This window comes from Rhincodon typus, chromosome 23 (genome assembly GCF_021869965.1).
Source record: "Rhincodon typus isolate 14 chromosome 23, sRhiTyp1.1, whole genome shotgun sequence".
NCBI lineage: Eukaryota > Metazoa > Chordata > Chondrichthyes > Orectolobiformes > Rhincodontidae > Rhincodon > Rhincodon typus.
In genome coordinates, this window is record NC_063354.1 from 46,604 (window position 1) to 59,242 (window position 12,639).

The window sequence follows — 12,639 nt, forward strand, 5'->3', positions numbered from 1 at the left end:
GCTTTACCCTCATCCACCTGTTTGGTCACCTTCTCAAAGAACTCAATAAGGTTTGTGAGGCACGACCTACCCTTCACAAAACCGTGTTGACTATCCCTAATCAAATTATTCCTTTCTAGATGATTATAAATCCTATCTCTTATAATCCTTTCCAACACTTTACCCACAACCGAAGTAAGGCTCACTGGTCTATAATTACCAGGGTTGTCTCTACTCCCCTTCTTGAACAAGGGGACAACGTTTGCTAGTCTCCAGTCTTCTGGCACTATTCCTGAAGACAATGACGACATAAAGATCAAAGCCAAAGGCTCTGCAATCTCCTCTCTAGCGTCCCAGAGAATCCTAGGATAAATCCCATCCGGCCCAGGGGACTTATCTATTTTCACACCTTCCAGAATTGCTAACACCTCCTCCTTATGAACTCCTGCAGAGATGTCCTGGAGCTGAGATGACTGACCTCCAACACCCACAACCACCTTCCTATGTGTCAGGTATGACTCCAACCAGCAGAGAATGTTCCCCAGATTGCCATTGATTCCAGTTTTGCTAGACTCACATTTGGTCAAATACAGCATGGTATCAAGGGCAGTTACTCTCACCTCACCTCCAGAGTCAGCTCCTTTTTCCATAGAATCATACAATTGTAGAATCACACAGTATAGAAGAGGCCCTTCGGCCTATCCAGTCTGTACCACCAAAAATACACAACTCTAAGTCTACGCTAGTCCCACTTTCTGGCACTAGATCCATAACCTTGGATGCTATGGTATTTCAAGTGGTCATCCAGGTCCTTTTTAAACGTTCCAAGGTTTCCCTCCTCAATTTCCCTCCCAGGCAGTGCATTCCACAATGCCACCACTCTCTGGGTGAAATGTTTGCTCTTCACAACCCCCTAAACCTCCCCCCTTTCACTTCAAAATGATGCCCCCGTGTTATTGATGCTTCAACTAAGGTGAAACAGCTGCTTTCTAGCCACTCTGTCCATGCCCCTCATAATCCTCACACACCTCTATCAGGTCCCCTCTCAACCTACCCTGCTCAAAAGAAAATAACCTGAGCTTTTCCAGCTTCTCCCCATCGCTGAAGTGCTCCATCCCAGGCCACATCATGGTGAATCTCCCCTGCACCCCCTCCAGTACAATCACATCCTTCCTATAGTGAGGGGCCCAGAATTACACACAGTACTCCAGCTGTGACCTAACCAAGGTCCTGTACAGTCCCAGCATAACTTCCTTGCTCTTATAATGTATGCCATGACCGATAAAGGCAGATGTATCCCATACGTTCTTAACTTGATAGCACTGTTGATAACACTTTCCATCACCTTACTGATGATTGAGAATAGGCTGATAGGGCAGTAATTGGTCAGGTTGGATTTGTCCCGCTTTTTGTGAACAGGACATACTTGGGTAGATACCAGTATTGTAACTGTACTGGAACAGCTTGGCTAGGGGAGCGGCAAGTTCTGGAGCACAAGTCTTCAGTACTATTGCCGGAATGTTGTCAGGGCCCGTAGCCTTTGCAGTATCCGGTGTCTCCAACTGTTTCTTTTTATCACATTGAGTGAATTGAATTAGTTGAAGACTGGTATCGGTAATGCAGGGGACCACTGGAGGAGGCCGAGATGGATCAATGACTTTGTACTTCTGCCTGAAGATTTCTTTGAATGCTTCAGCCTTATCTTTTTCACTGATGTTCTGGGCTCCCTCATAATTGAGAATGGGTTATCTACAAAGCTGCCTCCTGCCTCCAGTTATGAAGAGTTGCTGGCCTTAAAAACATTGACTCTGCATTCTTCCCACAGACATTGCCAGACCTGCTGAGTTTCACCAACAATTTCAGTTTTTGCCTCCTGCTGTACTGTACCCCATTTGCAGTCTGGCTCCATTGTTTTATGTCTGTACAAAGTTTTGAAAAGCAGTCGTCTTTCACACTCTGACATTATCAGTTTAGAATTGGGTGAATGCAGTCTCCTGCAGTGATAACCCTGTTATACCTCAGCTTCTTTAAGTGTCACCCCTCATTAAGCAATAAATGGGTTGAGGAATTTCGGAGGCAGGAATTACTGGTGTATTCCGAGTGTGTGAATCTGGAAGGTCAGGAATTGACTCTATGCAGGATTTGATGGCAGTTGGGTGGGTATTTGGGTGGGTTCACAGATGAGGAAGGGGAGGTCAGAGTTGAGTGGGGTCAATCTTGTGGCTTTGTTGGGTGTTATGAATTTGGGTGTGTGAGTTGATCTGAAGTATGTTAGTTGTATGCAAGTGTGTCAGTGAATGTTATTGGTGGTGTTACAGAGAAACATTGAAGATAGGAGCAGGAGGAGGCCATTCGGCCCTTCGAGCCTGCTCCGCCATTCTTCACGATCATGGCTGATCATCCAACTCAATAACCTAATCCTGCTTTCTCCCCATAACCTTTGATCCCATTTCCCCGAAGTGCTATATCTAGATGCCTCTTCAATATGTTCAATGTTTTAGCATCAACTACTTTCTCTGGTAATGAATTCCACAGACTCACCACTCTTTGGGTAGCATGGTGGTGTTCTGCGGTTAGCACTGCTGCCTCATCAGCACCAGGGACCCAGGTTCAATTCCACCCTCGGATGACTGTCTGTGTGAAGTTTGCACATTCTCCCTGTGTCTGCGTGGGTTTCCTCTGGGTGCTCTAGTTTCCTCCCACAGTCCAAAGATGTGCAGGTTAGGTGGATTGGCCGTGGGAAATTGCCCATAGTGCCCAGGGATAGTTAGGTTAGACATGGGAAATCGGGGTAGGATAATGGGTCTGGGTGGATGTTCTTCGGAGATCCAGTGTGGACTTGTTGGGCCAAATGGCCTGTTTCCACTCTGTAAGGATTCTATGAAATGTCTCCTCATCTCCATCCTAAATGGTCTACCCTGAATCCTCAGACTGTGACCCCTGGTTCTGGATACACCCACCCTGTCCAGTCCTGTTAGAATTTTATGTCTCTATGAGACCCCCCCTCATTCGTCTGAACTCTAGTGAAAACAATCCTAACCTAGTCGATCTCTCCTCATACGTCAGACCCATCATCCCCACAATCAGCCTGGTAAACCTTCGCTGCACTCCCTCGAGAGCAAGAGCATCCTTCCTCAGAAAAGGAGACCAAAACTGTACACAGTATTCCAGGTGTGCCCTCACCAAGGCCCTGTGTAACTGCAACAACACATCCCCATTGCTGTACTCGAAACCTCTCGTGATGAAGGCCAACATACCATTTGCCTCTTTACCGCCTGCTGTACCTGCATGCTTACCTTCAGCAACTGGTGCACAAGGACACCCAGGTCCCACTGCACACTCCCCTCTCCCAATTTACAGCCATTCAGGTAGTAATCTGCCTTTTTATTTTTGCATCCAAAGTGCACAGAGGGTATGAGGCCATACAGGGGAAATTAGAGAGAGTGTGGGCTTGGGACAGAATTGGAGTGATTGATGGGAATATCAGCTTTTCATTTGATACTGTTCTCTTTATTCTCAGATCATTGATCCTTTTGCACAGGGCTGTGTGCTTCAATATGCTGACACTGTGGATCAGTCTGGGACTCCCCACCCAGCACAGACTCCTCTCAATTCACTTGGTTCATTTCGAAACTCCCAGTCGGGATATGTGGGAATGATCCCCAGGAAACGGGAGTCTGTCGTACGAATGAGTTTGCGAGCAGCATCGGCTGTGATAACGGTGAGAGCACAGTAGGAGGCAGCGAGGAGTGCAAGAAGGCTCTGCATGGAGCAGGGAGGGAAGCAGAGATCCAGAAGGATTGTGTATTCTGAGCAGAGTGGTGAATTAGGCTCTCTGTCTCTACAATCAATCAAACATTCAGTTCGTACTGCTCAATATGACACCAAGAGAGATTGGGAGCTATGGAGAGCTAAAATCACCAAAACTTTGAGGAGAGTTACAAGTTTTAGAAGTGTTTTACAGAGAGAGGTTGGAAGATGTTAGGAGGGAATTCCAGGGCTTGGGGCCCAGCCAAATAAAACGATGAGTGATGAAAATTGGGAGACACTGAGAAGATGAGAGTTTGAGGAATGTTTTAATGTGTGCCTGATTCCTAACCCAGGGTCGTCCTCTTCTGAGACCACCTCCACACAGAAGAAACAAAAAAAGCTTTGTATATCCCAGCAACTTTATGGAAGATGTCATTGACAGTCCAGAACCTCTGGACTCCTCATTTTTTAGTAAGGCAAGAATATTCCTGATCTATTTGTGTCTTGGTGATGGGGAACTGATTGAAATGTGAGCTGGTAACACACGGTATGTTTGGTATCACTCCTCACAGATCGATGCTCCTGATGAAGGTTACTCAATGCAGGATGATGTGTTTGAATCTCCATCACTATCAGATTCCTGGCCTAGGATGGACATGAACTTTGCCAAGAGGCTGCAAGCATCATTGTATGTAAAAAACTTTGTTTAAGTACGGGTTGCAATGTCGAATGGTCTATTGTGGGCAGTGAACAATGTTGGGGTGATATGAGCCAGACAAACTGAATACATTATGATTTCAGGAGCAATTGGTCACAGTTTGTGCTGAGAGAGGCAGCTCAGAGCAGGCCAGTTGAATCAGTTGGGTTTTTAACCTAAATCCTGCTACGTTTCCCAATCCGAATTCATCAAATCCCACAATTACTGATTTTCTGTTTAATGAGTTGGCCCGGTACTGGGGTTTTGAGTAACCTCGGAATAGCCCATCCTATTGCGGAACAAAATGGCAATTAAGTCCTAATCAGGATGACCCCCACCAGAAAGTTTGTGATTGGCTTCTGGTAATCTCATACGTCCAGGGTTCCAGACTACACCTCCGTATCTAACCCTGTGCTGTCCCTGTCCTGGGAGGACTCGGGCAGTGTAGAGGGAGCGTTACTCCGTATCTAACCCCGTGCTGTCCCTGTCCTAGGAGGACTCAGGCAGTGTAGAGGGAGCTTTACTCCATATCTAACCCCGTGCTGTCCCTGTCCTGGGAGGACTCGGGCAGTGTAGAGGGCGCTTTACTCTGTATCCCATCATCATTGTGCCTGTCCCCTAACTGGAAGCTGACATTCTGTGGGTCTCTGGGTGGTTAGGGGACTGGCCACAGACTTTGAGCCACATGCGGGCAGATGTGCCATGAGAGAGTGGACTCCAGAAGTTGTCAGTGCTCTCTGTGGTTGGTATTGTGGTGCAGCCGCATTTCAGAAATGCCTTCAGAAAGTCTTTGTGGGGTTCTCTTTTGGTTTGGTCAGACTTGTTTGGTCTGGTGTGCAGAGCCATGTTGTCCATTCAGACCCAGTACCAGTTCATTGTGGCTGGTTTTGCAGGAGTTTTGCCTGAATGCTTCTGGATTTGGCTTCAATGAGGACACGAGCCTTTGTTTGATGGTTCTCACGTTGGATTTGAAGGTAGTGGTGAAGGCATTGCTGTTGGAATTTCTCCAATGTTTTAATGTGTTTTTGATACACAGCTCAGGTCTCTCTGCGGTCCAGCAGTGTGGTAATGACAATTGCTTTGCCTACTCGAGTTTGGTTAAATCGTGGAGGTTTTTGTTGTCAGACACTCGCTGTGGAAGCTTGTTGAAGGCTGACCAGGTCTTTCAGAAAGAGGTGGCTGGTTCTAGCGTCTCGGGAGGGGAGGGTGGGAGTGTTTGGAATATTTGGCTGATTGGATCTAGGGGTGATAAATGAATTTTGTTTTGGCCAAGCTTCATGTCTGCAGGACTGAAGAGATTGAGAGAGTTTTACAAACCTGATACTGAGTGAGCATTGACACTGCAGCCACTGTTATACTGTACAGCATCACTCTGTGTGTATCTCTGGTCAGTATGGTTTCAGCGTGGAGGTGCCTGAGTTACAGAGTTTTCCATTGAAGTGCTGTTTAATATTCACAGCAGAGACTGCTCATTTTTGAACAGCCACTGACAAGGACACAGCCTTGTTTCACCCCAGGCTGGATTTTGTTTCCAGTCTCCTAATGAAGACAGTTACAGTCTTAACATTGGGAAGCAGCTGACAGATTGTGAAGATGTTTATTTAACATTCAAATCTTTACAATACAATTCACAGATGCTTGCTCTTCAGTGAGTCAAAAGCTTTGGTCAACTTTATAAAAGTAGAGTTTCTGGTGTTGTTTTTGTCATTTTCCTTGAATTTGACTGACAAGAGGAACCATATGAAAGATTTCTCTTGCAGGTCTTACAGTTACACTGTGTCTCTGGGAAGATTCCTTGGTCCAGCAACTCAGGACTGGACATCATGAGATGTTATGGGCCATCAACAACTCCAGCACAACCTGCAACCTCATGGCCTGGCATATCCCCCACTCAACCATTACCATCAACCCTAGCTCAATGGAGAGTGCAGGAGGGAACGTCAGGAGGTGATGGAATCAACAAGAAGTAAGAACATACTGAAAAATGAGGTGTTAACTTGGTGAAGCTACAAAACAGGACTACAATGTGCCAACTGCAAGTGGCAGCTAAGTGATTCCACAACCAACAGATCAGATGTAGGCTTTGCAATGCTGAAGGGTCAAGTTACATTCCTTCTTGTTTATCTTGGCACTGCATAAATCTCCAATGTCTGTCCACGGTAATAGCTTCTGGAGCTGGAAGTTAATGCGACCACAGACCGATCAGCTGTGCAGCTTTAGAGGGAACATTATAGACAATTAAACAACTCACTGTAGGAGGAGGCTCTGCAAATCTCTCTGTCCTCAATGATGGAAGAGGCCAGCACATCAGTGCAAAAGATAAGGCTGAAACTTTCGCAGCAATCTTCAGCCAGAAATGCCAAGTGGATGCTCCATCTCGGCCTCCTCCAGTGATCCCCAGCATCACAGATACCTGTCTTCAGCCAATTTGATTCACTCCACGTGATATCAAGAAACGTTTGGAGGCACAGGATGCTGTAAAGGCTACGGGCCCTGACAACATTCCAGCAATAGTACCGAAGACCTGTGCTTCAGAACTTGCCACTCCCTGAGCCAAGCTGTTCCAGTACAGTTACAACACTGGTATCTACCTGACAATGTGGAAAATTGCCCAGGTATGTCCTGTACATAAAAAGCAGGACAAATCCAACCCGGCCAATTACCGCCCCATAGTCTCCTCTCGATCATCAGTAAAGTGATGGAAGGTGTCACTGACTGTGCTATCAAACAGCACCTGCTCAGAAATAACCTGCTCAGTGACGCCCAGTTTGGGTTCCGCCAGGGCCACTCAGCTCCTGATCTCATTGCAGCCTTGGTTCAAATAGGGACAAAAGAGCTGAATTGCAGAGGTGAGGTGAGAGTGACAGCCCTTGACATCAAGGCTGCATTCAACTGAGTGCGGCATCAAGGAGCCCTGGCAAAACTGGAATCAATGGGTATCAGGGGGCAAACGCTCTTGTGGTTGGAGTCATACCTGACACATAGGAAGATGGTTGGGGTTGTTGGAGGTCAGTCATCTCAGCTCCAGGACATCTCTGCAGGAGTTCCTCAGGGTAGTGTCCTAGGCCCAACCATCTTCAGCTGCCTCATCAACGACCTTCCCTCCATCATAAGGTCAGAAGTGGGGATGTTCACCGATGATTGCACAATGTACAGCACTGTTCCCTTGATGCAATTGGGAAAGTGGTAGTGGGCTGCTTTCTTGATTAACTGTAATCCATTTGGTGTATGAACACACATAATGCTGTTAGTTAAGAGGAGGTTGTGGTGTAGTGGTAATCTCACTAGCCTGGTGATCCAAAACCTTCAGGTTAATGTCCTGGGGACATGACTTCAAATCCCACCAAGACAGATAGCATGGCATTTCAATTCAATAAATATCTGGAATTTAAAAACACTATTGTAATGACGACTGCGTCAGCATTGCCCATTATCATAAAAGCACATCAAGTTCAATAATATCCTTTCAGGAGGGATATCTGCCAATTTTACGTGGTCTAGCCTACATCTGACTCTACGCCCAGAACAATGTATTTGACTCTTAACTGTCTTCTGAGCAATTAGGGATGGACAACCATGTTGGCCTAGCCAGCCAAACCCACATCCCATAAGAGAATAAACATAACTTAGGGAGGGAGTTTTAGAATGTTGCTGCTACTGTTCTCCTTCTAGATGGAAGCAGATGTAGGTTTGGAATTTGTGCAGTGCATCCTGTAGATAGTACACACTGCTGCTACTGAGCGTCGGTGGGAGAGGGAGTGGAATGCTTGTGGATGTGGTGCCAATCACACAGCTGCTTTGTCCTGGATGGTGTTGAGCTTCTTGAGTGTTGTTGGGGCTGCTCCCATCCAGGCAAGTGGGGAGTATTCCATCACACCCCTGACTTGTGCCTTGTCGATGGTGGACAGGCTTTGGGGAGTCAGGAGGTGAGTTACTCTCTGCAGTATTCCCAGCCTCTGACCTGCTCTTATAGTCACTGTGTTTATGTGGTGAGTTCCATTCAGTTTCTGGTGAATGGTAACCCCCAGTTGATACATAGAAACATGAAAATAGGAGTCAGAGTAGCCCATTGAGGCAGCTCTACCATTCAACATGACCCTTCATCTGAAAGCCATACTCCAGCTCCCTCACCCTACCTTTTGAAACCTTTGGCCTCTATAAGTCTACCTAATTGTTTCTTAAAAATGATCAGGGCAGAATATTGAAGCAGAATATTGTTTAACTGGACGGAGACTGCAGAATATTGTAGTGCAGAGGGATTTGGTGTCTTCTTAAATGAATCACAAGTCATCCTGCAAGTACAGTGCTCCATTTTCATGCTTTAATGCCTCATTCCTTTGAACTCAAGTCTAAATCATTAATGGATATCAATAAAAACAGTGATCCTAATTGTGAATTCTATATTCTATCCTCCAGTTCAACACAACAACCATCAACAGCTCCCTGTTCTTGGTCATGCAGCAAATGTCACATCCATTCTGTCACTGACCCCCTGATTCCATGGACTTTAACTTTGCTGACAGGACTGGAATGTACCATTTTATCCATAAACACCAACTCTGACATGCTGTCCTCTCCAGTCCTTTTGTTACATTCCTGGAAACTTCATCAGATTTGTTAAACAAGATTTGCATTTCACAAACTCAAGTTGGCTACTTTCATCTGATAAAAATTAGTTCAACAGTTCAGTTCAACTCACTGCAGTGAGGGAGGGTCCCAAAGGACTGGAAAGTTGCTAACATAACCCCTCCCCCACTCCGTTTAAAAAGAGATCAAGGCAAAAGACGGGAAATTACAGGCAGATTAGCTTGACCTTGGTCGTTGGTAAGGTTATGGGATGGGTGGGACTGAATATTTGGAAGTGCATGGTACGCAAGGAGAGGTCTTTCCTGACAAATCTATTAGAATTCTCTGAGGCACTAACAAGCTGGTTAGACAAAGGACAGCCAATGGATATTATCTACTTGGACATCCAGAAGGCCTTTGACAAGGGGCTACACAGGAGGCTGCTGAGTCAACCTTACTCCTTACTCAACCTTACTCAACAGCCCCCTGTGTGACCCCTTGTCAAAGCCCACATGGCTATCCAGCATGGATAGAAGATTGGCTGTTTGGCAGAAAGCAGAGAGAGTGGGGATAAAAGGGTCTTTCTCAGGATGGCAGCTGGTGACTTCCAAAAGGGTCAACGCTGAGACTTTACACTTTATACTTTACAACTTTACACTTTATACCATAATGATCTAGATGAAGGAACTGTGGGCATTTTGGCTAAGTTTGCAGATGATACAAAGATAGGTGGAGGGACAGGTAGAGTTGAGGATGTGGGGAGGCTGCAGAAGGATTTGGACAGGTTAGGAGGGTGGGCAAAGGAGTGGCAGATGGAGTACAACATAAGAAAGTGTGAGGTCACGTACTTAGGTAGGAAGAATAGAGGCACTAGTTTCTAAATGGGGAGAAAAGTCAGAAATCTGAGTGCAAAGGGACTTGGGAGTTCTAATCCACAATTCTCTTAAGGTAAACTTGCAGGCTGAGCCCATAGTTAGGATGGAACATGCAATGTTGGCATTTATTTTGAGAGGATTAGTATATAAAAGCAGGGATCTACTTCTGAGGCTTTATAAGGATCCAGTCAGACCACATTTAGAGTATTGTGAGCAATTTTGAACCCTATACCTCAGGAAGGACGTAGTGGCCCTTGAGTGGCCCTCCAGAGGAGGTTAATGAGAATGATCCCAGGAATGGAAAGCTTAACATATGGGGAATGTTTGAGGACTGTGGGCCTATACTTGATGGAGTTTAGAAGGATGGGGGAGGGGATCTAACTGAAACTTACAGAATACTCAAAGGCCTGGGCAGAATGGATGTTGGGAAGACGTTTCCATTAGCAGAAGAGACTAGGACCAGAGGGCACAGCTTTAAAGTAAAGGGAAGACCCTTTAGAACGGAGATAAGGAGAAATTTCTTCAGCCAGAGAGTGGTGAATCTATGGAATTCACTGCCACAGCAGGCTGTGGAGGCCAGGTCATTGAGTATATTTAAGACAGAAACAGATAGGTTCTTGATTGTGAAAGGGATCCAGGGTTCTGGAGAGAAAGCGAGAGAATGGGGTTGAGAAACCTATCAGTCCTGATTGAATGGCAGAGCAGACTCGATGGGCTGAATGACCTAATTTCTGCTCCTATGTCTTATGGTCTTATGACTGTTCATTTTGACTCTGTAAATCCATATCTAAATACCTTTTCACCGCTGATGAATAAATGTTTGGCTTGTAGATACTGGTTAGAACCCTTAACCTAACATTTTTTTGAACGAGACATAACATTTGTAATTCTTCAACACTCCAGGACCAACATAATCTCTGAGGACAAACAACCAAAAGAACTGTGGATACGTGGAACAATCCCTCTTCCGTAGCTACACTGGCCCTAAACCCCACCTCTTCCTCCGTTACATCGATGACTGTATCGGCACCGCCTCGTGCTCCCACAAGGAGCTCGAACAGTTCATCCACTTCACCAACACCTTCCACCCCAACCTTAAGTTCACCTGGACCATCTCTGATACCTCTCTCTCCTTCCTGGACCTCTTGGTTTCCATCTCTGGTAACCACCTGGAAACCGATATCCATTTCAAGCCCACTGACTCCCACACCTACCTTGAATACAACTCCTCCCACCCACCCACCTTCCTGCAAAAATGCCATCCCCTATTCCAAATTCCTTCGCCTCTGCCGCATCTGCTCCCAGGATGAGGCATTCCACTCCTGGACATCCCAGAATTCCTTGTTTTTCAAGGACCGCAACGTCCCCCCCACAGTGTTCGAAAATGTCCTCGACCGTGTCTCCCGCAACTCATCCCTCACACCCCGTCCCCGCAATAACAACCAAAACAGAATCCTCCTCGTCCTCACTTACCACCCCACCAACCTCCGGATCCAATGCATCATCCTCCGACACTTCCGCCATCTGCAATCCAACCCCACCACCAAAAACATTTTTCCCTCCCCACCCTTATCTGCTTTCCAGAGGGAGCACTCTCTCCGTGACTCCCTTGTCCGCTTCACACTCCCCTCCAGCCCCACCACACCCGGCACTTTTCCCTGCAACCGCAGGAAGTGCTACACCTGCCCCCACACCTCCTCCCTCACCCCCATCCCAGGCCCCAAGAAAACCTTCCACATCAAACAGATGTTCACCTGCACATCTGCTAATGTGCTATACTGCATCTGCTGTTCCAGATGTGGCCTCCTCTACATTGGGGAAACCAAGCGGAGGCTTGGGACCGCTTTGTGGAACACCTACGCTCGCTTCGTGACAAACAACTGCACCTCCCAGTCACGAACACTTCAACTCCCCCTCCCACTCCTTGGACGACATGTCCATCCTGGGCCTCCTGCAGTGCCACAACGATTCCACCTGAAGGTTGCAGGAACAGCACCTCATATTCCGCTTGGGAACCCTGCAGCCCAATGGTATCAAAGTGGACTTCACAAGCTTCAAAATCTCCCCTCCCCCTACCGCATTCCAAAACCAGCCCAGCTCGTCCCTGCCTCCCTAACCTGTCCTTCCTCCCACCTATCTCCTCCTCCCACCTCAAACCGCACCTCCATCTCCTACCTACTAACCTCATCCCGCCCCCTTGACCTGTCCGTCCTCCCTGGGCTGACCTATCTCCTCCCTAACCCCCCACCTACACTCACCTTTACTGGCTCCATCCCCGCCTCTTTGACCTGTCTGTCTCCTCACCACTTATCTTCTCCCCTATCCATCTTCTATCCGCCTCCCCCTCTCTCCCTATTTATTTCAGAACCCCCTTCCCCTCCCCCATTTCTGAAGAAGGGTCTAGGCCCGAAATGTCAGCCTTCCTGCTCCTCTGCTGTGTTCATCCAGCTCTACACCTTGTCATCTAAAAGAACTGCGGATGCCGGAAATCAGAAACAAAGACAGAAATTGCTGGCCAAGCTCAGCAGGTCTGGCAGCATCTGTGGACAGAAATCAGAGTAATGTTCTGGGTTGAGTGGCCCTTCTTCAAAATTCTATTTCTCTCTCCACAGATGCTGTCAGACCTGCTGAATTTTTCCAGCAATTTCTGATTTTGTTTCTAATCTCTGAGGCCAGCTAGAAGATTTTGGCCAGTATTTGCATAATTTCTGCCCTTACTGGAGCTCTAGGTCGGGGGGTGTGTATGTGTGTGTGTGTGTGTGTGTGTGTGTG

The 12,639-nt window shown here is 46.9% G+C and overlaps 1 protein-coding gene across 1 annotated transcript in view; it reads left to right on the forward strand.

The window, feature by feature from the left end:
- The window catches only part of LOC109913623 (inactive rhomboid protein 2-like), a 59,598-nt gene that overhangs the window by 11,181 nt on the left and 35,778 nt on the right, over window positions 1-12,639 (forward strand). Inside the window, exons 4-6 of the mRNA XM_048611063.1 lie at window positions 3,500-3,700; window positions 4,083-4,205; window positions 4,302-4,417. Of these exons, the coding sequence (XP_048467020.1) occupies window positions 3,500-3,700; window positions 4,083-4,205; window positions 4,302-4,417 (440 nt within the window). The remainder of the gene's footprint in view (window positions 1-3,499; window positions 3,701-4,082; window positions 4,206-4,301; window positions 4,418-12,639) is intronic.